This window comes from Gadus macrocephalus, chromosome 4 (genome assembly GCF_031168955.1).
Source record: "Gadus macrocephalus chromosome 4, ASM3116895v1".
Taxonomy (NCBI): domain Eukaryota; kingdom Metazoa; phylum Chordata; class Actinopteri; order Gadiformes; family Gadidae; genus Gadus; species Gadus macrocephalus.
In genome coordinates, this window is record NC_082385.1 from 8510330 (window position 1) to 8537770 (window position 27441).

At 43.5% G+C, this 27441-nt stretch overlaps 2 protein-coding genes across 2 annotated transcripts; both read left to right on the top strand.

Annotated features, from left to right (window-relative positions):
* The first annotated feature begins 510 nt into the window (after nt 1-510).
* crata (carnitine O-acetyltransferase a) lies at nt 511-11727 on the top strand. Its single transcript, XM_060049957.1, has 14 exons — nt 511-676; nt 2247-2525; nt 4958-5076; nt 5281-5334; nt 5743-5908; nt 6221-6395; nt 6895-7073; nt 7694-7794; nt 8455-8574; nt 9063-9185; nt 9910-10045; nt 10388-10450; nt 10750-10887; nt 11023-11727. Exons 1-14 carry the CDS (start codon nt 548-550, stop codon nt 11236-11238), a joined length of 1998 nt encoding a protein of 665 aa, XP_059905940.1. The 5' UTR covers nt 511-547; the 3' UTR covers nt 11239-11727.
* A 2877-nt stretch (nt 11728-14604) lies between these two features.
* ajm1 (apical junction component 1 homolog) lies at nt 14605-26914 on the top strand. Its single transcript, XM_060049959.1, has 2 exons — nt 14605-14874; nt 21354-26914. Exon 2 carries the CDS (start codon nt 21408-21410, stop codon nt 24669-24671), a length of 3264 nt encoding a protein of 1087 aa, XP_059905942.1. The 5' UTR covers nt 14605-14874; nt 21354-21407; the 3' UTR covers nt 24672-26914.
* Nucleotides 26915-27441: the final 527 nt, after the last annotated feature.

Here is a 27441-nt window from a genome sequence, read left to right on the forward strand (position 1 = left end):
GATTTTGTTTACTCTTTTTTTTTGTGGACACTGTTATACTATCAATACTGTGGATTAGAACGCACGCCTTGCTGGATCCTAATAGGGTAATAATAGCTTATAGAGATGAATATAACCGAATAATACACTTCCCACATTTTGTGTGAGCCCTATTTAGTTTCCCCACTGTGTGTCCAGGGGTCACATTCTTGGGGTTGTCCTTTTACAGTTTATCCATGGCTGTCAGGCTCAGCGTGGACCCTTCATTTTAGCGTTGTCCTGGTGTACTGCAACACAATTCCGGTTTCTTACTCCCAATGAGCTGTGTACGCAGGTCATTAGTCCACGGAGCGAGATTATTATAAATATGACAGTAATAATAAAAATATGGACTTTGTTGACGATGCGATATCCGAAACATGTTACATAAACGGATTTCCCTATTTTGGAACTCCCTCCCTCTTGCCTCTCTCACTGCGGATCCCATGTTACCGGAAGTCCCGCCCACTCGCTCGCCAATAACGTCTATTTGGAGCACCACGGTCCATCCATGTCGTGAGCGCCTTGAATGAGGTTACATGGCTGTAGGGTTGTGCGTATCGTAGCTCAGTGGGAAGACCTTTTACCTAGTTGTACATCGACCAGAATTGTTGGACGTTTCTCATCCAGAATGTGGGGTATTTTAACCAGAACGACGGTAAGTAACGTTAACGGCGTTACTTTCCTTTTAGGTACCTTTTAGTTTCGCTTACAGTAGCTATCTTCGAGTTTAGGGTAACGTTAGGTTTCACGCAGATATCAAAACCTAGCTGATTGTTTTGGTATGGGAATGTTTATTTTATATTCATATCGCTAGTGTGGTGACTGTTACGCTTTTCAACTCCTTGCGAGCAATGATGGGCGAATTGTGACCAATTTGGATGTGGTTGGATCAGATAGCTACACAATCTGTCAATACACAAGTGTCTTTTGAGCGTTTTTTACTTTTGATTGTTAAGTTCATTTTAAATATTAAATGATTAAAACATGCTTGTCTATCATAGTGGGGTTTGCTTCTTGACACCAGGGTGACCTAACGCCTGCTCGGTAAATGTAAATGAGTGAGCGAGTGTAATCTGCTAAGTAATTTGCGAGGTTAAAGTTGCTTTCAATTAACATTAAACTCATAATATTCCGACGAATATCCTATTGAGTGAAGTGACTCTTTAAATGAACATATATTTATTACAGGGGCGCTATAAACATATATCCACTGCATGTGCTTGAAAAGTCCAAATTCTATTCGACCTATGTTATCGCGACAATTCATGGTTGCAGCCTATTTATCACACTTCGTGCGTTTATTTACATTGCGAAATCGTGCGTGTTGTTATAAACTATGGTCACGTCAATCTACACAATATCAGATCGTCCTCGAATAATATACCGACTCAGTAGTGTTTATTAGTAGTGATGATTTAAACACTAACGTTAAATATACAATAGCAGTACAAATATTGGTATTATGAACTATTTGTAAACTGTAGTTTGTGACAGTGGTTCGTTTTAAAAATGTGGACAAAAACACTTGCAGATTAGTTTAAGTGTGTACTGTTGCTCATGTATACACACTTTATTTAAGGAATAAAGGAAGAACCAAAATATAAAGGAAGAACCAATGTGTAGAAATGAACTAAAACTTGGCTGAGTCTCCATAGAGGGGCGCCGTTGAACTAATAAGCAATAATAACTGCATAATTCAAGCCTAGTCGATAGTGAAACTGAATACTAATATATTACCTAAAATAAATTACATAAACTTGAATATTATTAATATAAATATTCTTCTGTTCACTTTTTGGTTCAGGCTAAAAAGAGCAGTAATTCATCTTTCATTTTTACATATTAACATATATACAGGGACATACACGTATGTTTTGTTTTTCGGTCTTCAAATATGTGCCCCATCAACCATAAAAGATGCGTTTGGTGTACTGTAGACAATAATTTAATGGTGATAGTGGACTTGTTTTGGTCTACACGAAAACAAAAAAGTGCATTGACAAATATTGATGCTTAACATTGGTTGTTTGTTCACCTTTTCACTTGTTGGCTTCATGTAAACATAAAAACAGGCCCTATACATATACAAAGTCTACAATTACTACTTTATCAAACAGCTTTGGGCAGACATACGTTGACTGCCTCTCCCACTGTACACGTCTCATCCAGGCTCATTGAGCATCGCAATCCCACTGTTCAAAACTCATTCCCCTGTCCCTCCCTAGTTTAAAATGGGGATGTTGAAAACCAGTGGGTTGGTGAGGCCGGTCTCTGCGACCAAGCTTGCTGGCCGCTTCCTCGCCCATCAAGAAGGGCTGCCAAGCCTTCCGGTGCCAGCCCTGCAGCAGACGTGCGACCGCTACCTGGCGGTGCTGGAGCCCATCGTGGAGACAGAGAAGCTGAAGCGCACCAGGGAGCTGGTGACAGACTTCCAGAAAGCGGGAGGCGTGGGGGAGAGGCTCCAGAAGAGCCTTGAGAAGAGAGCACAGGGCACTGAGAACTGGGTGAGTACTTAAAGGGACAGTCCTTCCTTCCGTGGAGTGAATTGCATTGGATGTATAAGCGGTGGCCCAAAGCCTCGACTGCAAACCTTAGTAGGTTTTACTTCTCTGAAGGGAAGGAGCCTTCGTGTGTGGCCGAGAGATGCAGCCTTTGTTCTGAACCAAACGGTGTGCAGGAGAAATGTTTGAAGAAATTGTCGAATAGAATTCAAACCGCAGCACCTGCATCTCACAACTTTATTTGAAATTGTCTAATAAATCCCAAATAAGAATGACCCTTATATCTACTTTTTTAAATTAGAAAATGGACAATGCAGCTATGAAAACCATAACTTGCTCAGAATAAATGTATCAGTTGAATCATAAGAATATAAAGCATTTGTGGTCGAGACTCGTGTTGGGGGTTATCTCAGCCAAGGTTGAGAATGAATTGGGGGGGAAGGAACTTTGGCTTTGACTCCCTCAAGAACATGAACCACGACAAGGAGGAGAAAGGGATCTTTGCCGGGCAGCGCTTATGCACCTCCGCCTCCGGCGGTGGTCCCTCAGCGGGGCTCAAGCGGGAGACATTCGCCGCCAACAATCCCTTTCTCCTCCATGTCGTGGTTCATGTTCTTGAGGGAGTCAAAGCCAAAGTTCCTTCCCCCCAATTCATTCTCAACCTTGGCTGAGATAACCCCCAATACGAGTCTCGTTGTAGAAATACCAGATACGAGAGTCCGACGTGTTATGCGCCATCACACCAACAGCAGAACGGTTATCCAAATAACAAGGAAGTGTACAACACTTGCGTTACAGTCCTGGAGCTCTATATCTAAATAATATATAATACATAGATATCTATATCATATAACATATTGTGTGCGCCTCCAGACGATATTATGAATCACAAACGACTTTGTCGGGTTCTGCGACGTCTCTGGTTCTTCCACTTTCACATCAACCTGAAGTCGACTGAACCGCGCGCTGCCGGCTGCCGGCTGCCGGGCGATGGTGCCTCGCGGCAACCGGCGGCATGTCGCAGTTCATGTACTTCAGCGAGTCAAACCAAAGTTCCTTCCCCCCAATTCATTCTCAACCATGGCTCAGATAACCCCCACGACAGTCTCGTTGTGGAAATACAAGACACGTCAAAGAACCGACAAGAAACACTTGCGTTACAGTGTGTGTATTCACATTGATGTGGACGTTGAAGAACCAGGAACGTCGGAGAACCCAACGCGGTCGTTTGAGATTCATAATATCGGCTCACACAGCTTTTGGCCGTGATAATATATATTATATGATATAGATATCTGTGTAGGCTATATGATAATATTTAGATATAGAGCTCCAGGACTCCCGTGTGTTCTAGAATATTTACAGAACACGGCTAAAGGCTGTGTGCGCCTCGCCATTGCGATACATCCACTGTAAACAGAGCGCATGGTGGCTGCAAGCTGCTCAGGGCCACACCCCCACCCTCCTCCTTGACACGCCCACCGAAACAGCGCATTTGGGGGAAGCTCAATGTGCGACTGGCTCGGAGTGGCTGTAACTCTGCACCACGGCTGAATTTAGGGAACGTCTTTGAATACTGTGTTAGTTGCCCACTAATACCTATATTAAAGAATACATAAAATAGCATGTCATGGGACCTTTAAGAAAAAAAGACCAATAAAATGTTATGGCAAGTTTTTGAGAGGATGAAACAAGTCTGCACTGTGTGAAATGCGTCCATTTGTAAAATGTAGAAACGTTACATGGTAATCGTTAAACGCTATCATCTCCATGGACGTTATCTATGTATGTACACAGTAGGCTGCAGCCTTTCTAGCCCGTCTCTTTTGTACTGGACAAAGGCACCTTCATAGGACGGTGCAACCAAGGAGACAGACGAGGAAGGCTGCTGCAGCTGAGGCTTTGGGACACAGTTTGGCATAACCAAGGGCTGCGTTACAAATACCACAGGAACATTAGACTCAAGGAGATGACTTAAAGCTAAACAGACAGCCAACACAGGGCAATGGGCCAGTGTGTAAACAATACAGTCCACCGTGAAATACACAATGACTTTCAAGTATATGAATTCACTCCAGAATTGATATGCAGGAGCCACGTTGCTATCATGTTGCTTTTTCCACTGAGTAGACAAACAAGTTATGCAAACAAAAAATTTGTACACAGAACTGTTTACATAATTTGTGTTTCAACTTAATTTGTCTATTGGTTAGACAAATAACGATTCCAGGGAGCTTTCATGATACTGCTCTCACAATGTCCTCTAGACTTTGATGATGAATATGGAGCAGATAAATAATATTTGAAGATTGTAAGCGTAAGAGTTAACCTGCCTCTCTTGAAATATCTTCTACGTTGGAAACTGACCTTGCGCCTTGGCTCCATTTCAGTGTTTGAAGAACTCGACTCCATTTGTGCTCTTGTCATTTGTCCAGCTGTCTGACTGGTGGGTGCTGTGTGCCTACCTGGACTACAGACTGCCTGTAGTGATCCACTCCAATCCTGGACTGCTCCTGCCCCGGTTCGACTTCCGCGACAAGCAGGGACAATTGAGGTAAGGACGCAGAAGGGGCAATGCTGGCGTGTTACTTTAATATGCATTTTATCATATAGAAAACTTAACAACCATTACCAGCGATGTTGATAAAATTATATCCCAAAGAATATAATTTGAATCAATAATTAAAATGCATATTACAATTTAATATTACATTTTCAATATAGCATATTATTGAATATTAAAGTGCTCTCTTCCCAGGCATGCCGCCAAATTGATTGCTGGGGTTTTGGACTTTAAGGCACAGGTTGACAAGTGAGTATCAATGTTTTCTTGGCACACTTAATTTACTGTTCAGGCAAGAACAATTGTTTTCATAGTGAATGAATCTATCTATTGATTGGTAAAAACAATGGCAATGATGCATATCACTGATTGCAAAGCCCAGAGTGATGTCCTATATTTGTGAAGACTAGGCAAAAATGCTTTACTGACTTCATTTTATGAGGACAGTCAAGACTCTGAGGACATTCTGAGGACAATCTGCTGAAGCAGAAAAATAAAAACACAATTGCATGTTTTCTGTCAAAGACGATTCATTTTCCGTTTGTTATTTTGGCCTGATCCAAACGACGGATCCCAACGACCCGGACTTTTTATGGAACATTACTCTAATCACGTCATGCGGCCGTCCCTAACGTCAGGTGATCTCGCCCCCCACAGCGAGACGCTGCCCGTGGAGCACATGGGCCGGAGGCCTCTGTGTATGAACCAGTACTACCAGCTCCTGTCCTCCTGCCGCGTGCCCGGCATACACAGAGACTCTGTGGTCAGCCACGCCAAGGGCTCCACGGCCTCCAGGCACATGGTGGTGGCCCACCACAACCAGGTGGGGAGGAGGACCTGAGGAGCAGGTCTTGTACAACCGATTGAATGACGGGGCATTAACTAAACTGTGAAGGGCAATCGCCCTGAATTTCATTCAATTCGTGGATACTTGAATGCCACTCATGCACATTGTTTTAATCATTTAACAAATTGACAATACCAAGCATTAACTCTAATTGACTAACTACTACCTAAGTTACTTGATTGGTTGATGATGTTCTTGAAAATGTTATTTCGTCAAAGTTTCTGAGTTGATATCTGACCGTTGTTAAACAGTCTCTTCATCTCCCTCCATCCCTGTTCTGTGAATCAGTTCTTCACTCTGGATGTGTACAACGGTGACGGCTCGCCCCTCAACGAGGACCAGCTGCTCGTCCAGCTGCGGAAGATCTGCGATGCCTCGCCGCAGCGCAGCGAGGAGCCCGTGGGAATCCTCACCTCCCAGGACCGCAACGTCTGGGGCAAGGCTTACCTGGATCTCATCAAGGGTAAGCCGAGCGCGAGTCCGGCGCGGCAGTACGCAACGACGGACCAGCGACCGGAGCCCACTGATGTTTATTCCGGGGTAGGTTCCATATGGAAAGTCAGCGTAGGAGGCAGCGTTGATCCACTGTGTTCAGAGCCGTCTGCCCGTCGGGGAGAGTTCTTTATTGACGTGCAATCAGGCTGGAGCGATCCCGGGCCGTAGCGTCAGCAGTACTGCTGGGAAAACCGACTTGTGGGGAACCAAACGTGAACGGGAACGGGAATACTTTATCAGACTGTCCAGACAGCGCTTCTGAAGCTTAACAGTCTTTTACCTCCAGACTGTTCAACAGAGGTTTATAATCTGTTCAATATCGGGTTGGACATTTGTTTTTGTTGACTAATTACGTTATGAACTGGAAAAGGTAGAAATAATTCCCAGCTTTTAATCATTAATCAGATTTGTCTTACTGTGCAATATCATCAGAAGACGATATGATACGTTTTTCTTTTCCCGTCCAGATCCGACAAACAAGGAATCGGTGGAAGCCATCCAGAGGAGCATTTTCACACTGAGTCTGGACTCCATGTCCCACTATGCATTGGGTGAGACGTACCACAGTGGCGCGGCGCAACAGATGCTCCACGGGGGAGGCAGCCATCTGAACAGTGGCAATCGGTGGTTCGACAAAACACTGCAGGTGAGAAAACACACACACACACACACACACACACACACACACACACACACACACACACACACACACACACACACACACACACACACACACACACACACACACCCCAAATGAACACCTGCTACCAGCCAATTGCAGATAGATTTGACCATATGGCAGGTAGAAATTTGTCATATTAAAAACAATTGCTTGGCTGGTAACATTTTTTCACTAATGTGGGTAAAAAGAGTAAATCTTGGATTTCGGACCCACATGCAAACCTCATGACCATCCCATTTCATAGAGCAATACAATTTTGGCTTATACTCACCAATTGCCATTTTGCTCTATCCCCCTCATGTAAACTAGCATTTTATTCTCTCACATTGTTAAGTTTTAATCCTTGCTTCAGTTGGATGAACATAAAATCTCGACTAAGATAGACATGCTTAACAGTTTAGTAATGCTAAACTGTTTACGGTAGTTTTTCTAAACAGTTTAGTTTTAATAAACAATTGAGTTTATGCTAACCTGGAAATCCCACCTGAACAGGGTCTACTTGTTGCTCTGACTCCTTGCGGCACAGTCGCTCTGACCTCATGCATTGTACCATAACTCCCTGGTTAATGGTTTTGTTCTGCCAGTTTATCCTTGGAGAGGACGGCATGTTTGGCCTCAACTATGAGCACGCCCCTGCAGAAGGCCCGCCCATAGTGGCCCTGATCGACCATGTTGAAGAATGCATGTGAGTCAAGTCCTTAATCCATACTATAATACAGGAACATGTTGTGAAATAAAAGTTACATTTAAGGGAAACCCTACTCTTGGTTTAAAGAGTACTACTAGGAGGTGGGAGGTGTTATCCACACGGTTACCGCTAAGACCAACTTTGTGATTCTTATTTTTGAGCTTCTTTAGAAAAACGTCACACACAGTGGCATTACACTATATCTACTAGAAGCCCTCTTGGATCAGCAACTAACTGCCCAGATGGAGCGCCACACATTTGAGTTTGGAACAGCGTAGGACATTCACAAACTGGTTGGTAGAACAGGAGTTTGTTTCCTGTTTTGTGAGGGGATTTTGATGCAGTGGCTAATCTACAGTGTTGATTTAAAACCTTTACATACATTTTACAAGCAGCATTTACATTATCTTACATCTTCGTCATTTTCCGGCCAGGTTGTGTGTTCCCACGGGGAAAAGGCTTACTAGTTCTGGCAGAGTTCATGTTCACTCTTAGCCAAAAATGTTAAGCAATACTCAGACGTTAGATTATTCATCTAAAGTCTGATTTGGGAGACTACGTTTCGGTAGATCGGATATAATTGGTGAAACTCATGACCTTCTCTCGGCCTATAAAAGACCACGAGTGAGTGGTCGATATGAACGCGTTGCTTCACAGGAAGAAGGCGGACATGGCCCACTCTCCCACATCTCCCCTGCCTGCGCCCCGCAAGCTACACTTCGACATCACGCCGGACATCCGGAGACACATCGAGGAGGCCAAGCTCCACCTCAACACGTGAGATGGGCCCTCCTCTCTGTCCAACTGTCATCGACATACTCTCTGATAGAAAATTAGATTTGGGTGTTGGTACATACAATGTATGATGTAAAACGTGCTGTAGGTGCGATTTGAGGATGGTAAGGAGAGAGAGAGTGGAAAGGAGCAGAACAGGGATATATTTATGCACACAAAGATGATTGACAGAAGACGGGGACAGGTAAGGAAGAGATGCCCTGATTGGTCATCAGTTAGCGAGGGGCCCCTACAAAGTCCATCAGAACTGATATTTCACTCACCACTGACTATAGGTTATAGTATTTCTAACAGATTACACTCCAATTTCAGCTGTTCATCTTACTTACTACATCTCTCTTATTTATTTATTTTACAGTCCTAGGTTAAAATCAATGTTTAAAATAGAATTTTAGAATTGCATTTGGTTATGCAGCGAAGGCCCCGTGGCAAAGGAGGCTCCTGAATAATGTTTATTCATTTCCTCCCAGGATGGTCCAACAGCTAGACCTCAAAGTGCTGGTGTTCAAACACTTTGGGAAGAACATCCCCAAGTCCTTCAAGATGAGCCCAGACGCCTTCATTCAGATTGGGCTCCAGCTGGCGTACTACCGGTGAGGCCGTGTGCACATGGAAGTGTGCCTTTTTTTTTTTTATCGGATCCACTTTGCACAAACTTTATGAAGCTACCAAGTTGCCAAAAAGGCTTTTCAATTATTTCCGACTCAAGTGATGAACTGTCATTTGTCTTGAAAGAATGACTTTGACTTGACATTCCAAATCCTTGGTTTGTGATGATGCAGCGTGCATGAAGCCCAATTCACATAAGATGCTGTTTAAGTATTTAATATGTTTTAATTTTTTCAACTCAAGATGCATTCATAAACAAAACATAGTCATGATCAATTAATAAGGAAAAAGGCTCTAAAGTAGTGTTGAACCCTCTCAAACTACTACATATATGATATTTGATTATTTATTTATTTTTAGCCAGGTTTACAGCAGTGTGGTGGGGAGGGAGGGTGGGATGCAAACTCTTTTCTTCAGTCACACTTGCACAAGAATGCCAGCGATGTTGAATAATATCCAGAATATTTTTGGGTATTAAACCCTTCTTCTTTCTATGAAGATAATAACCCTTATTACGGATTTTAAAACGGAGAATAAAAGCGTTGAAGTTGTATTCAAAATGTTCATCTCCTATGGGCCTTTGTGATCCTACTTCAATGGCGTTGATGCACATGGCTGAATGGTGGGGTTTGGCCTTGCCGTAAAATACCAATGAGCGCCTCACCTACTCTATCTCTGTTTCCCTGTCTCTGATGTCTCTCTTGGAAGGCTCCACCAGAAGCCTTGCTCCACGTATGAAAGTGCCTCTTTGCGTATGTTCAGACTGGGTCGCACAGACACCATACGCTCTGCTTCAACGGACTCCTCGAACTTCGCCAAGGCTTTCGATGACCCCGGGAAAAAGGTGTGGTCGTTTAAGGCTCATACGTACTGTCTTAATTTAGAAATATATATTTTTTAAGAAATCTAAAAAAAACACGCCTTATTTGGATTGATGCCTATAGATGATTTAACTGTACACATTATTGTTATTGTAACGCAACAGTAAGAGATGTTACTGTCTTATCTTACTATATAATTGGACCTTCCTAGAGGTTTTTCTCACACTAGTAAGCCTATCCCAGTTTATCCTTGTTTGTAATTCAGATATCTAAGTTGGAACGGCAGTTTAGATTTAATACTATCAAATACACGTTTACCTCCCACAGATTTATGAATGACACTCTGTCTCCTCTCTGTTGTAAAGAACGCAGAAAAGGTGGCTTTGTTGGAGCGAGCGATCAAGGCCCACCGGGCGTACACTGAAATGGTAAGAACTGCTGAGTTTCAAAAGATTCCCCCCAGGATAATAGATAAGTAATTCATCCCTCCCAGCTTCCTGGCTTCCATGAAGTGCAGAAAATATCAGGTCTTTTTATATCTGTAGTGGCTTCAAGGATTTACACTTCTGTACCACACGCCCGTCGGTCGCATTGGCTGGCCAAGGCTGAGACCGTTCTGTTATGCTATTTCCTACTTGTATAGATGACCAAGGTGGAAGGGTAGTTGCCTCACATCAACACACAGCTTCACTCGCACCCTACTCAAGCACCCCTTCTGTCACTGCAGGCGATCCAGGGCCAGGCTATAGACCGCCATCTCCTCGGCCTCAAGCTGCAGGCCATCGAGGAGCAGGTATCGCTGCCGGAGATCTTCACCGACCCCAGCTATGCTGCGGCCATGCACTTTAAAATGTCTACCAGCCAGGTAGGGAGCAATACATGCCATGTATTAGTGGAATATAAACACACCGTGCGCTCCAGTCAAAACAAGTTTTGTCCACTTTGTTTTTTTAATTGTAAAAGCTTTTCATGACCACGGATGTACCGTCTCGTCCAAAAGGTCCCGGCGAAGTCGGACTGCGTGGTGTGCTTCGGGCCGGTGGTAGAGGATGGTTACGGCGTGTGCTACAACCCCAAGGACAAGCACATCAACCTGGTCGTGTCGTCCTTCAGCACGTGCCAGGAGACGGACACGGGGCGCATGGTGCAGGGGGTGGAGGCCGCCCTGCTGGACATGAGGACCCTGCTGGAGTCCACACCCAAGGCCAAGCTGTGAAACCCTTACTGTGGACCACTCGGGTCCCTGATTATTTATAGTCCAAAATGAGGAGAGGGAGGGTCGCCCTGGTGGTCCCTTGGCTTGGGGGACATTTGGTCTGTTTATCGGTTAAACATGCACTTTAGGTCAGCTGGGATGTGTATGATTTGAAGTTCACATTTCTGCTCGGTTGTGTTTTCTTTCTCTTTTCTTTTTTGTCTGGTGTTGTCTTATCCAGTCAAGGGATACACTCAAAGTGTCACAACCCACGGGTGCCTTCCCTGGTCGCATTTCACTATTTCTCCCTCTTATATATTAAGTATAAGAGTATTTTTTTTGAAGGTGTAGAGCGGTGTCTAGCGTAACACCCTTTGCAGTACGTTTTAATTAGTGTATGATCCCATGAAAATATAGTGATTCGGGTTTTTGCAATCTGCAACCTTACCACTATCTTCCACCAGATCTTGCACATTACACCGTTTTAATTAAATTATTATCAAAGAAAAATGTATTGAATAGTTCAATAAGCCAACCACCGTGATCAGCGGCTTCATTGTGCATGTATGTGCTTTGGACTCTGTCAGCCAGTCATGTTTTATGAGGTGATTCCCTGTACGATTGTTTCATGTTTTACACACTGTGCTGTTAGGAAACTTTGGATCCAACATTTGTAATGTTTACCAGATTTTTTACCACTTCATAATAATTTTACTGTACGATTCGTGTCAAGGGTCAAACACCGTTGGCATTACAGTCTACGTTCGCAGTTGCCTTTGGATTCTGAAGAGAGAATATGAATTTTGTGTAAAGATGTATCTTGGATTAAGACTTGACACACATACGACATAAGGCAAATTACACACTTGATGCAAGAAAAGTGTAAAATTAAATTGTCAAATAAATATATTATGTGTAATTGCCTACCTACCCGTTTTAGAACTCTCTAAATATTCCATCACATACATACCACATAATGCTCGACTCCATGGCTCTTAATCATCAGCTCTTAAATTACCTACTCCTCTGTATTTAAGACGATTCATGAATGGATCAGGATCTTCCCTCTTTCATTTTTAAGTCTATGATTTGTAATACAATTGAACCATTAGCAATGACAAATGTGAATGTTCACTTATGAGGAGCAATCACTGAAAATCTTATTTGATTAAGATCCAACAGCTTACAGAAGAAATAATAATATATATTTAAACGGATAAAAAAATGTGGAAATGAAAGCTTTTCAAAGCTTTGAGATGATTGCAATTGCAATCTCTCTTGTTCTACTTGGACTGCTGTTCGTACAACGATTTATCAATGATTTACTTAAAAAATCGTTTTGCTGCCACAGTTCCAGCAATCCATAATGGGTAATTGCGGACACATCATTGTGACTGTTGTAGTCTGTGTGTTGTAATGAAGCAAAGCCTGGAATCTAAAATCCCCTGAGGCAGTGGGTGGGTGGGGGGGGGGCACTGCCTTCCCTCCTCCCAGAGTCCATCGCTCCCTCATGTGAGCAGCTGGGGTATAAACTAAACAACAGCCTGCATCTCTCCCCGGCTCTCTCAGTGAAGAACCACAGCAGGCCTGCGAGCGAGGGCCTTTCCCCAGAGGACCGTGCAGACGCATCAGCACTCATTCCACCGCCGCTGGTTCAGCCCTGATCTGTTGCTCTTCCTGCCCTGCATCGCGAAGCCTTCCCATTACTGTTGCCTCCGCGCCCACCCTGTTATCGACCGGGGACCGGGCGTACAGCTCATTCATGACTTTGACGGAGATCCATGCCTCCTTCTCCATGTCGAGTTCCCCATCCTAACCACCATCTTGGATCGTTGGATCTGCAGTCTCTGTGCTCTCCAAACTTGCCCCAAATGTTCTAAATGAAAAATGCACTATGCTTTATGCGCAAAACACCGTAGACAAAGATTGTATTTTTAGAAAGTGTGTGTGTGCATTTTATGTATGTGTGTGTGTGTGTGTTTGGGGGATATTGTTTGGGATGCTATAACAGCTATTGTTCAATCTGGGTGGAATGAGATGAGAAAAGTACTGAGGTATTTCAATAGCCTTTTGGAAACCCTATTCAAAGAGGTATCAAAATGTAGTCCTGTCCATTATTTGATTACTATTTTTTGATCGAGTGCAAATAGGAAGCATACTTTATGTCTTATCTTTTGTTACGTTAAATGTTTTCAAACATTTAGCCTTTTTATTTACCTGAGTGGAAACATGTACAGGCCATGCAATTGTTTGAATGGTACTGTATTTTCTAACCTTCCCATTGGTCAGATCTATCATTGGCTGGTTGGCGGGTGCTGAATCACGCCAAGCATTTGCGCGTGGTCTGGTGTATTCCGTCTTGTCTTGTGTTATGATGAATGTGTTCAGAGTGTGTGATCAGAGGGCGTGGGGGGGGGGGGGTCTTCCTCCTGCCACAGATCATAGCAGCAGCCGAGAACCACAGCAGGAGGAACAGAGGAGCGAGTGCGCATCAATAATGCATGACCAGCTCGAGTGAAGCAGGGGGCAGACAAGAGACCACTACCGGTCAGGGAAGCCCTCTGTTATGCACAGCCCTGCTACGCTGGGAATGCTAATTGATGCACAGTATGCCCTGCTACAAATGACTGTAATAGTGAATGTATTGTGTACTAATACTGTATATTTCTCTCTCTCTCTCTCTCTCTCTCTCTCTCTCTCTCTCTCTCTCTCTCTGGGAGTCGTATCAGCAGACACTGAGACAGCACTACTTTCTTCTTCTTCCATATAAAAATCAATATTATGTGTCACTTGATCTTTCCATGTTGTCAGGGCTGCTGTGTCTGGGGGAACTGTATATCCATACGTGTAGGCCTACTTGAGGAGTTTAAGAGAGAAATGGAAGAGTATGAAACGGTAAAAAGCAGACATGTATATGCATTTTGCAATGCATGGTCAAGTAGCCTACACACATGATGCCTTCAACTGCATCAAAACAAATCAATGGGTTAACTAACAAGGATCTTCATTATTGTCTTCTTTGGTATAATGCTTATAAAAGTATAGATATTATTGTACCATTCTAAGAGACTATTTGGAAGTGGCAGGCCTGCCATCCTGGATCAGCTCTTAAATTATAGGTTATGTTCTCTCCATTGGATACATCACCTAAAAGTGCTGGATGGCCCATCCAGCACTTTTCGGTGATGTATCCAATGGAGAGAACATAACCGTCCGTTTTAAAATCCCACCTATAGAGGATACATATACAATATATTATCAGTATTATAATTAGCTGTTTTTAAAACACTATATATTGTTATCGGGAATCCGTCTTCGAAACTCGCGCCACTCGCACGTGTGACATTGTGCACGCCCCTCTGGAACACGCTAGGTGCAATCCACGGAGCACGCGACACGCAGGGTGTAGTGGGTTGTGGTTGCAGCGCCGGCGAGTGTAGACGCCGACGTCGTTGCTGCAGAGTTGCGCAGCAGCAAACCCTTGACGATGTAGAAGGAAGGTAAAAAGAGGATTAAATGACCTTAAAAGGTGGATTTTAGAGATGCATATTTAGCATGCCTGCTGTCGCAGATGCCATCGGAGGAAACACACCGTCTGCATAGCCCTGTCTTCCGAATAAAATGGACAACCATACGTGCGGAGTATGGACGGATGCGGTAAGGATCCCACTCCTACCATTGGAGACTATACAGAGCATCTCTGCTCCTCTAACATTCACCATTTAGTTACAAATGTCCTATTGATGCACCGGGGCTGTGACCACAGTGCACATGATCACGCGTATGCAGTGCATATTCGCAGTTTGGACGCAATTTAAATTTTACATTAGGGTAAAAACCTTTCGAACATTCTAAATATTTTGGATTTTACAAATTAAAATCTGCAAAAAGAGAAAGAAGCTTAACCTGAATGCAATGCACGGATAGGGGAAATGCAATAGGCGCGATTTTGATTTGCTGAGTAATAATTGCAGGAAATGTATATGTGCTCTGGCAGCCGTCGGCGAAATACTACTGTGTTCCCTGCTAACACACTGACATCATCGCCTTCCCTATCTACCATACATCTCACACATGAACTCACATCTGTGGCCGCCCGGGACTGATAGTATATACGCGCTGAATGCTAGCACCGAGTGCACGCTTTAATGCGTCGATTCCGTGTCCTCCCCTGGAAAAGGCGGAAGCCCTGATATATATCCGATAAGATAATTTGTTACAGTGGCAATTGACTTTGCTTCCCTGCATTGTTTTCGCGTTGTTCTATTAGTTGCCGTCCTCGACACCCCTCACTATACACTTTTGCAATGACAATGCAGGAACACGTTGATAAAAGTAAGACAGATATCCCGACACCCAAAAGGTGAACTTGGGATCCGTATTTTCTGTAAGTGCGGATGCGCTGTAGAGTCCTGTATAGCATTGACCCATTTCAAATTGACCAGGAACAGAGGAGCAGTGAGGCCAACCGAACAACATCCAAGTCCGTCTGCGGTACCCAGGAGGGCAGGGAGGGGGCGTGTCTTCAAGGCTTCTGAGATTTGTGTCGGCTAGATTAGGGAACGCTGCAGGTGTGTTTCAAACAAGACAGAAAATGTATGTTAAAACGCAAAATAATTGCGATTATGGGCTATTATATCGATGAACCAATATCACTTATTTTGCAGCCTATTAGCTCTGATTTGCTTCTTTCAAATATAGACCTACTAATTGTCTGAGGCCAACTCAAATATAGGCCTATATTTGATGTTTGATCAGACAAATGGTATTTTAGATTTCCAATGTACAAAAACGTGATCTACAAGAACACATTTGCTGTATCAAATCCCGCAGCTTTTCCTTGCTGTGAGGCAATATTTTTTCTTGCCCTTGCAAACCGAGCGTTCCCAATGTTGGCAAAGCACATTGAGTTTAATGCAGCACGGTTTATAATTTGTGTCGTTTGATTGACTGCCCTGGCCAGTGCCACTGCAATACAACTGCAGAACCATCAATATTATACATTCCATTTGGGTGACACTTCCATCAATAACGCCTCACCATTGCATACTGCAAAGGTTATTCATAATAATAATATACATGGAATAATAGTGGATGAGGGGTCTCCCCCGACCCTTTATGCACACACAAACACACACGCGCGCACACACACACGCACACACACACGTCATTTTGGAGTCTTTAGAATCCTAGTCTATGCTAGAGTCTTTAGAGCACTAGTCTATTTATCAGAGCCTGATATGTACTGGTCTATGCTAGAGTCTGGTAGAGCACTGGTCTATTTATCAGAGCCTGATATGTACTGGTCTATGCTAGAGTCTGGTAGAGCACTAGTCTATTCATCAGAGCCTGATATGTACTAGTCTATGCTAGAGTCTGGTAGAGCACTAGTCTATTTATCAGAGCCTGATATGTACTAGTCTATGCTAGAGTCTGGTAGAGCACTGGTCTATTTATCAGAGCCTGATATGTACTGGTCTATGCTAGAGTCTTTAGAGTACTAGTCTATTTATCAGAGCCTGATATGTACTGGTCTATGCTAGAGTCTGGTAGAGCACTCGTCTATTTATCAGAGCCTGATATGTACTGGTCTATGCTAGAGTCTGGTAGAGCACTGGTCTATTTATCAGAGCCTGATATGTACTGGTCTATGCTAGAGTCTTTAGAGTACTAGTCTATTTATCAGAGCCTGATATGTACTAGTCTATGCTAGAGTCTGGTAGAGCACTAGTCTATTTATCAGAGCCTGATATGTACTGGTCTATGCTAGAGTCTTTAGAGTACTAGTCTATTTATCAGAGCCTGATATGTACTAGTCTATGCTAGAGTCTGTTAGAGCACTAGTCTATTTATCAGAGCCTGATATGTACTGGTCTATGCTAGAGTCTGGTAGAGCACTGGTCTATTTATCAGAGCCTGATATGTACTGGTCTATGCTAGAGTCTGGTAGAGCACTGGTCTATTTATCAGAGCCTGATATGTACTGGTCTATGCTAGAGTCTTTAGAGTACTAGTCTATTTATCAGAGCCTGATATGTACTGGTCTATGCTAGAGTCTTTAGAGTACTAGTCTATTTATCAGAGCCTGATATGTACTGGTCTATGCTAGAGTCTTTAGAGTACTAGTCTATTTATCAGAGCCTGATATGTACTGGTCTATGCTAGAGTCTTTAGAGCACTAGTCTATTTATCAGAGCCTGATATGTACTGGTCTATGCTAGAGTCTTTAGAGTACTAGTCTATTTATCAGAGCCTGATATGTACTGGTCTATCCCAGAGTCGTGTGAGGCGTGTCTATAGTGCAGCGCTTCGTTAGCTCAGCAGAGCACGAGGCGGTCTCCAGCCCCAACACAGCTCGTTGCACATCACCCTTAAGCTGAATATTTTCTATATTTAAAGATAATCTCGGACACTGAGTTGATGCATGATGTGCGACAGACCTAGTGCCTAATGAAGGAGGCAACGGGCATTGAATGTGTGCATATCAAGAGAGCTATGGGAGCACGGATCTGTGCTATGTGCTTCCTGGGTTCTAGGTTAGGGTTTCTTCCTTTAACACTAAGCTTCTTAAAGGGTTAAGGGTTCGTAGGAGCATCCCTGAGACTTTTTTTTTCAAGGTTTATTATTTTACCTATATGACCTTCTTTAACCAGGTCTATTTTTGCACTATTTATAGAAAGCAAGCACGTTTCTCAATGGCAAACATTTTGGGAGCATATTTAAACACTATTGATCGAAGGAATATTGTTCAAATGACACTTTAAAAATTACATATTTCAAATAGGGTATAATGCTTTCCAATAAACATTAATAATGAATCGGTTTTCAGCAGTAGTAATTCAAGTTTCCCCATCATAATAGCTATGAAATGACCCGTAAACTATGATGCGTAAGTCTACACTGGCACATCGACCTAAATGTCAGCATTTCCTACGAGCCATAGCATAAAACCCCAATCAGTTACCCCTGCCGGCAAATCCACTCCAGGTTTAGGGCCATGGCTGACAGAGCAGTAACAATGCCTGTTCCCTAAACACAGAGCCGTAGTGGGGTTGATGGAAATTTAGGGTAGAACGGGCATATTTCTTATAACTGTCATGCTTCATATTGTTAGGCCGAATCTCGATTCTTCCCCTTGCCCCTTTTGCTTTGTCTTTGTCTTTGTCTTAACCAAGACAAAGACAAAGACAAAGCAAAAGGGGCAAGGGGAAGAATCGAGATTCGGCCCAAGTGAGCTCTCAAATCATCTTAAAAATAAGGGGTACATAGCACTCAATCTTATCCCTTAATCTTGATCAAATTGGGTATTGAGACACCACTAGCTCTCACATGAACGCGCAACTTCAAGGGTAAGGGGGAAGATAAGGGGTAAGGGGAAGTATTGAGATTGGGCCTTACTCTTGTTGAGGATGCCATCATAATTGTCAAATAATCGCAAAGAAAAAACCCTATGGACCCATGGAAGTATTAAGGAGGTTGTAAAATTATCAAAGCTTCAATGTGCTAAATCTTAACCATAGAAATGTATACCTTTCAATAAGCACTGCAAAAAATGAGTTTTTTTTACATCCATTGTTCACTATATATAGCTCTTTCAGTACTGAGTAGAATATATGATGTGTATTTCCTTTCCTGCTGCTGTTTGGAACCGTATTTGATTTGGGAAATGCATGCTTTGTATTCTGCCTGAAAACTTGGATGGGCGTGAACCAGAAATGTTTAATGCAACTAGGTGAGCTGTTATTTCATCATGTCATGTCATTGAATTAAATCCATCCCTTTGTAAAGTCATGGTTAGGAAAAGGTTAAAGTAAGAGATAGTCTTTCTATATTTGAAATAGAGTAACTTGATTTTGCTGTAACGGAAGGAGAAAACATGTAATAATCCAATGGATGTTTGATTCTAAATCTACTCAGAGTAGGATTAGAAGAATAGTCCTATTGTGGAGATAAGGGTGTGTTTTCTCCCAGTCTAAATGATCTGGGTTTGATTCCCATAATGCCCTCAGGCTATCTGTAACAAGATGCACACACGTGGGTCTTTCATGTTAATGTCAAACTCATTACGTAACTGTGTCTTCAAGTAATGAATGTTCATATATAGTCAGGATGGTTGAATCTACTTGATTGTTTGTGTCACACTCAAATATAGACTGCTGTGCTGTCAGTATTACGTATTGAATCCATGCTAAGTATTGATTAAACTATTTAGAATCAGGGTATTGTTGCTTATCTCGATTCCTCTCTATTTGTATCTCTCCATTTTTCACATTCCTTATTATATAGACACCACCATTGGTTTATAAAGGGAGAAGTATAGTCTAATTGTTTCAAAGTCTAATGTGTTTCTCGAGATTAGAGGAACTGGAAGTATTTATTGTTAGTAATTGGGATTCTAGAGTGTGATCAGATTCTTCCAAATTGGATTCCATGTACCCAATGTATTATTTATTGATATCTGCAGCCGTTCAAAGAACTAACCCTAACCCTAACCCTAACACGTTATATACAAAGCTAGGAATCCGCCTGAAAACAGTGTCATCTGGCTAGTTTTATTATGTATTTTGGGATTCTTAATATATTATTTATCGGTATATTGTGCTATAGAGGGTTATTATTACGTACAACAACCCTACAAAAAAAACTGGGCAAGCTAAATATAAGTCATAAGGCAACAGTCTAAATCTGATCAGGTGTATCTGCAAATAGTGTGTCGGATAAAAAGTGTGATAGAAAAAAGAGGATGATCTCTGCATAGACTATCCTGGATTCAAAGCCGTTAGCCTAGTACTGTCAAATACTTCTATCACTCTGGTAAGAAATAAATAATCAGTAACAATCGTTCGAAGTACTCTGCTACTTTGCATTGTTTCATTGCCATCACAGTGATAATACTCCAGGCAGCTTGGAGCGGCCTGGTTATTCTAAAAAGCCAGTGGAGTGAAGCTGCCATAGATGGAGTGGCATGTAAACCACTGGGGTAGTGGAGTGAGTGGACGGGCTGCGCTGGGGGGGGAAACTGGCTGAGAGTCCGTGGCTGATTGGAATGAATGCGATCACTCCGGGCATAAGTGGGCCAAGCCGTTCTAAAGAACAAACAGGATACAGGAGATGGCCTGGAAGGAAGAGAGAGAGGTTGAAAAGAATAAATGGTTGTGAAACCTGTAAGAAAAAAAGCCCTTTGTAAACAAATGTAGACTTTGACAAAACCGTGTACCTTTGGACAACACGGGTATGTTTATGGGCCAATCATTTTTGATTTATCATTTTTGAACTAGCTTCGCTGGGTGCACCAGGACTCCGGCTTCTGTGACTTATCGACTTCAACTCACGCATGCACACAGTCACACACCGGACACACACACACACACACACCCACAGAACACATAGGAAGCAAATTATAAAGCATTGCAGTCCTTCTGTTAATGCCAGATGCTTGTCTCACATCATTAGCCTACAGGTCTGCTTGTCAGATATTTACCTTGTTATTTGTCGAATTGGGATGCCTATTTTTACTGCGTTTATCGGATCAAAGGTGGGACATGGCTCAAGAGATTAGCCAAACGGTGAACTTCAGGCTCTTAATAAAATGGACAGTTAAGCTATCAGCATATTAGAATGTGTCATAAAGGAAATGGCACAAACCCTATGTCATAGCTAGCATCGGTTTCATCATGTAGGTGTGCTGTCAGTAGCTGACAGCAGTTACATCATGCAGGTAAACTGTCAGCATATCTGTGCTTTTGAGGACAGCCGGTCTAAGTTTAACCTATCATGGAGCCTGCATGTAGCACCACTTGTCAAAAGCTGACATTTGCAATACACTGGGGATAAAACCACAAACGTGTGTGTGTTTGTAGTGTGTGTGTGCCATGTGTACACATTGGAAATATATATTTGATCATGATGTTTGCCAGTAATATTGTCTGAATAGCAGTCGAACTTTAAAGAGCATAATAAATTTGACATTATTGAAGCACAGAAATGTGTATATCAGCATATGGTGAAAATATGAATTTTACTTAATGAAGTGAGAATGAGTACGTTCAGAACAGGACTTAGCTGGAGATATGACGGTTATTTTATTTAGAAAGATGGGAAGATGGCTGACTGGATTTTCCTTTTCTCTCATGCAGGGGGATTCATCGTTACACCAACTTAACGGACAACACTAGAAGAGTTATTTTAAGATGACACGCACAGACCCGCCTGACTTACTGGTATCAAATGTGCATCACAATATAAGAGTTATCCCCTTTTCGTCACACTTTAAGTCTTTGCAACCCTCTGAACAATGTGATTCCCTAAATTACGCAAACACACCGGAGGACAATCAGAACAACTCGACTCAAAGGCATTGGCGTTCTTCAAACGATAAGTCACACCAATACCCCAAACATCATCCCACGATGGACTCCCCGTACCGCCGGGGCGCGGCCAACCCCGACGCCGCTGCCTGGAACGCCTTGGGCCGCCAACAGAGGTACCGGTTCTCCGCACCAGACATCTTCAGCCAGCGGATGACCCCTCAACACATGGCGCCGGAGATGACCCGCGAGGTGCAGGCCGTCCCGGAGCAGAAGAGAAGGACCAGATCGAGAAGCGCCCCCCGGGTCCAGACCAACCTCACCCCCGTGTCCTTCGAGGGGCAGTCCCCCGCGGGGCGGCGGGGGCGGGAGGCCCACCGGGCGCCCCGCGACCGCCACTGGCGACCGGAGGTCTCTCCCCGCCGGGACCCCTCCTACACCAGCTCCACCCGAGTCCTGATGCACGACGTGCACTCCGCCAAGCTCCAGCCTGGGATGACTGACACCAGCAGGTGTTCCCCGCTGTACGGCGAGGAGGGCTCGCTGGAGAAACCGGCCACCAGTCCCCACGTCAGGTGTCGGGTGGACATCAAGCCCGATGAGGCGGCGTTGCACCACCACGGACGCAAACAGACCAGCCCTCAAGTGGAGATCCCCTGGCAGCGGTACCACAGTGGGGGCCACAGGAGCCTGACAGTGCCGCGGCATTTCTCGTACTCGAGGACGACCACCCCCACGGACTCCTTTGTTACTGAGTGCAGACAGGCACATCAGTTTTCTCGCAGCATGCCAAATAGCCACCCGCGACCCACGGAAATCCCTTTGCACAAAATGCCTTCGGCGGGCGAGCGTCACTACGGGAGGGAGCGCAGAGCTCACTCAAGTCCTAACGTGCCAACCAATTTTTTTTACGCCGACGAGTCGGGGAGGTACGTCACGACGGCCGCGCCTCAGCCGACTCACTACTACCACGACGACCGTTACATACCAGGGCAGTCCTTTTCCCCCAAAGTACAATACGTACAGGATCCGAGGACTCACATGGTTCACGCCGTAGCAAGCAGGTCCTACTTTACCGAGGTAGACCCTTACCAGTACTCGGTGCAGGCGGTGTACCCTAAAGGCTACGCAGGGTCAGAAGCAGGGCACTACATCATCCAGACGCCTCCGACCAGAACGGGTTTAGCGGAGAGTCCCAGAACATATCAGGTCCAAACTGCCCCGCCCAGAGTTTTCTATCCCGGTGATGTGTATGCACTACCGCCCGAACATCACATCCCAGCCAGAGCCTACTACACTGAGGGTCGAAGACACGCCCGAGTCGTCCAGCCAAAGACAGACGACTGGTACGGTTCCGATGCATCAGGGTATTCCACCAACCCGGCCTCTTATGTATCCCAGGTAACACCAACCAGGCAGGTTAGGCAAGAGCCGATGTCGGCGACATGGTATGCCAACCCTTGCGTGGAGCCACCGAGAATAGGCGCAGAGTCCAAATCCTACTCAAGGTCATGGGACAATATCCTCAATTCTCGTGTGGAGAGGGAACAACCGAGTCCCGTGCATCGCGGGCAGAGCTACGATGACCTGCTTGACCCCAGAAAACCTGTAGCAGGCACAGATGACAAGCCCCAACCGGTGGTGGTCAACCTCTCCAGCTCACCAAGACGCTATGCAGCCTTGTCCATGTCTGATAATTCTTTGGTCGATAAGAGCCCGACCGAGATGACGAACTCTGCTGCCAATAAGCTATGGTTTGTAACCCCTGAAATAACAATCACCGATAACGACGTTCGACCGGGACTACTGAGCAAGTCAGAAGGACGCTCTGCCAGCTGGGATATGCTGGATTCGAGGAATGCTTTTGCTCATGAGGGCTTACAGCACGACAACGTGACTTGCTTTGGGAACTTGGCAAAAGAGAAGACGCATGACAGTGCGTCTCTTCAGCAGAGTCTCGAACAACTCGACGAGCTCCTCGCCGACCTCGTGACCGACTACAAACCGCCCAGCCGAAGAGCGAGCGAAGATATTCTAGATCAACTGAAGAAACTCATAGATGAAGAAGAGGCTGCATCTCTATCTAGAAAGGCCGAACCACCGCCCTTGGACAAACAGCCCAAATCAATAAAAATGAATACCGATGCCTTTCGAGATATGGAGGGAGCAGACACAATGAGGGCTGGGGACGAGTGCTCCCCTGATCAGAGCCCGGATGAAGATGACACCATGATGTGTTCAAACAACAAATGCAGGCGGACCGAGACCTTGTTCAACGCGTGTCTGTACTTTAAATCCTGCCACAGCTGCTATACCTACTACTGCTCCCGCAACTGCCGAAGGGAGGACTGGGACATTCACAAAGAGAGCTGTGTCTATGGACGAATCGGCAGTATCTGCCGCCACATCATCAAGCACTGTCGGGAAACAGCAGAAGTCCACAAAGCCTTCTCCCGCATCGCCAAAGTTGGCTTCCTTTCCAGGGGACGGGGAGTTCTCTTTCTTGGTTTTCCAAACCCTGCGTCATCCAGTAATTTCCTGCAGTTCGGGCTGGACAGTCTTCAAATGTCCCCGACATACCTGTCCCTCCGCGAGCTGGACGGCTTCAAGGACAACCTCGGAGAGTACTGCGGAGAGCTCCACGAGGCCGGCAAGGAGTACGACCCAAACGAATGTTTCCTCTTGAATGTATCCATCGCTGTCGGCGATCAACTGCCTGACGGCCCTTCGCCGCGACACCAAGCGCCGACCGTCCGTAAATACGCCAAGGTAGCTCTGGCCTCCTTCAGCCCTGAGCGGAAGGTACACAAGAAGGAGAGCGACATGGAGACGCTCATCCTGACGCCGCCGCCGGGGACGGCGGACATCGACAAGGACGGAGAGGAAGGCAGGAAAGCCCGGGAGATCTGCTTCATCAACATCCAGCGAGAGCTGAGGATCCGAGGGGTCTTCCTGCGACACGAGTATCCCCAGGTCTATCAGCAGCTGTGCGAGTTTGTGGAAAGTAACCGACGCTTCACACCCACTACTATTTACCCTATAGACAAGAGGACAGGTAAGCAGTTCTTGTGCATGATCATGGCTGCGTCCGAGCCAAGGACACTGGACTGGGTGGGCACCCCCCATCTCCTGGATGACATTATTTAAGTGCACCTTTTTTTTGGAAATATATATGTTTAGAAATACATATATATTGTTACACATATTTATATATGAGGTAGATTGTGGAAATGTAGATAAGAATTTTGTTATCCGAAGATATATATTTCTCTCTATATAGAGACGTATATATATATCTGTATATGTAAATATAATGTCTGCGTTGTCAGTATTATTCATTATTAGAATATTGCCTGTCAGATGCAGAAAGATTACAGTATATTGTTTATTTATTTGAGTTTTTAAACCTATTTATGTACTTTTCCACTACATAAGTCATTTATCTGTAGCCTGGTTATTTATATTTACAATGGCCCGCTTTCTTTTAGGTGGGCATTACCTCGGTCAAAATTTTAGTATTTTGATTTGTTTAAAAATCGCTAATGAACATATCCTTTAAATCATAAATTCCTAAAGTCAACTGTGTAATTCATACCTATGATTGAATACAAAGTGACTATTTTTCATATGGGATTTTAATGGCATACCATGCAGAAAACATGAAAGTTATTTTTCCTAGCTACATATGTTCTATGCAAAGGTTTGCTTGAAAAGGGTAATTATCACATTTGTGTACAATTTTTTTTAAACATTTCTATTATTATAATACATTATTGTAGCTGGACTTGCTATACTATATCATATTATATTATACATGATTATATATGAGTAAATATTATTATATTATAATGATAGGATTGATCATGTTTGTTGACTTGAAATTGGTGACCTATATCACTTGTCGGGAAAGATATAGTTGCATTTACTGGAAGAGAATGAAAATATACAAAAAAGACAAAGGGCACTCCTCATGCGGCGTAGATAGTAGCCTAATGTTACTCTGTAACTCTTGCTCTCATGGTAATTCTATTGGCGTGTGACGATAAATATCTCAGTAGTGCTTTAATGTTTGCCAGTCAAATTGACCGGAGTAATACAGGACTGGAAGGAAGAAAAAAAAAAAGACACACAAACACAGACACACTCTTACTGAAATGGTGCCAGTTCTCAGCCACACAGTAGTGTCGGCTTGTGCTGTTTGAAACACTGTGAATAGTGAGTGCGCTAGTCACATGAACATGTGCTACGCTATCGATGACATGGTGTTGTGGTATATCACGCCAAGAAACCGTGCAATTTCCTACGAAGTTGAAGATGGTGCTCTTGTGAGTTTTTCTAAAAAAAAATAATATTTACAAATTCTAACATAGAGAAATTTAGCAGCTCGAGTTATGTCCTTAGAAAAAGATAAGCCGGAATTGGCACAATAACTAACTTGTTACTTAAATGCTTGAAGAACATTTTTTTTTTAGTTGTGTACTTCTGCTACGCTTTTATGTGTTACATGCGTGATTGATCCCTTTTGTGTTTCTTATCGACCCTCGACAAACGCTGAGTCACATGTTTTATACTCACCCCTTCATACAATGCAGCCACGTTGCCTATTTGTTTGGTTGGATTGTGCTATAGGCCTACATGATGTTTTGGGTCAACTCTTATTTAACGTTTGCTGATACTCCTAACATCACTTGAGACGTGTTGAAAAATAATAATAATAATGAAAAAATAAAGTGATTTTGAAGGCAAGAGAATAAAAACAATGTAATTGTTCAACCGACACCTCACAGAAACAGGACAGGTGGCTATGTAGGAGGACTGGCTCTGGAGTCACGTTTTAGACACTATGCTGCCCCTGATAGAATGCTAATTCAACCCATGACTTCACGCCACGGCGTTCCTCACTTGCATCCACCGTGGCCCATGAGTTATTATTTTTGTAATAGCAGATAATCCGTATAGGATGAATAATGTGTGGAAATAATGTGTGGAAAACAAATATAAAAATTTGATATGTGTATATATATATACATATCTATATATATATATACACACACACATGTATGTATGTATATGTTTGTGTGTATTTATAAATATATATGAAAATGGGATGTTGATGGCTGCATGTGATGATTATATTTTCTATTTTTAGCTCTCATGAAGCTGAGAAAAACACTTGCTTGATTGATCTGTTAAGTAACTCTGAAATATTTTAGCCTACATAAGACACCTTGAGAAAAGTGATTTTTACAATTGTCCGCCATTTAAGTTAAAACCGCCGTGAAAATGGAGGGGAAAAAAAGGCCCACTATTGTATTTTTTTATTCTTTAAATATATGTATCTGAGTGTGTCTGTTTATAAAACATAACAAATAAATTGAATGGGAACGTGGGTAAGTCCTGTCTTATTGATTTTCTGCTTTTAAAAAAAAAAGAGTGAGAGAACGAAAGAAAGCCTTTTGGCCAGCCAACCAACAATGTTCTGAGGACCCAAGGCTCTGCATTGGAGCCATTGTGGATAGCTTACAGTATGCTCAAAGAGAAACAAGCTGAGTGCAAGGCATTAGTGCCCTGATCACAGGAGACAGCGATGGGGACATGGACCGCGAGTGGTCTGTGAACCCGACAATAAGCGGATGTGTTCCACAGTTTGCACTGTGAATAGAATATGGGTCATGGTGCCGGGTCGCCAGAATCTGGGGCAGAAGAGGACATGCTCCGTTGTATTCTCAAGGCACCATGACACACACATTCATTGCACATACTACATAAGATTAAAAATTCAAAGGATCACCAAATCAAAGCCGGGGGGAGATACTACATGATGGTGGTATTTTTATATTTACCATTGCGAATATAGCCATTATATATATTTATCTTATTTATTTATTTTAATTCTTAATCTTTTTTTAGTTTATTT

Coding starts and splice junctions, on each gene's coding strand:
- ajm1 (XM_060049959.1), top strand. CDS start 21,408: ATGACACGCACAGACCCGCCTGACTTACTGGTATCAAATGTGCATCAC.
- crata (XM_060049957.1), top strand. CDS start 548: ATGAGGTTACATGGCTGTAGGGTTGTGCGTATCGTAGCTCAGTGGGAA. Junction 7,795..8,454: donor GACCATGTTGAAGAATGCAT/GTGAGTCAAGTC, acceptor GTTGCTTCACAG/GAAGAAGGCGGACATGGCCC. Junction 9,186..9,909: donor CTCCAGCTGGCGTACTACCG/GTGAGGCCGTGT, acceptor CTCTCTTGGAAG/GCTCCACCAGAAGCCTTGCT.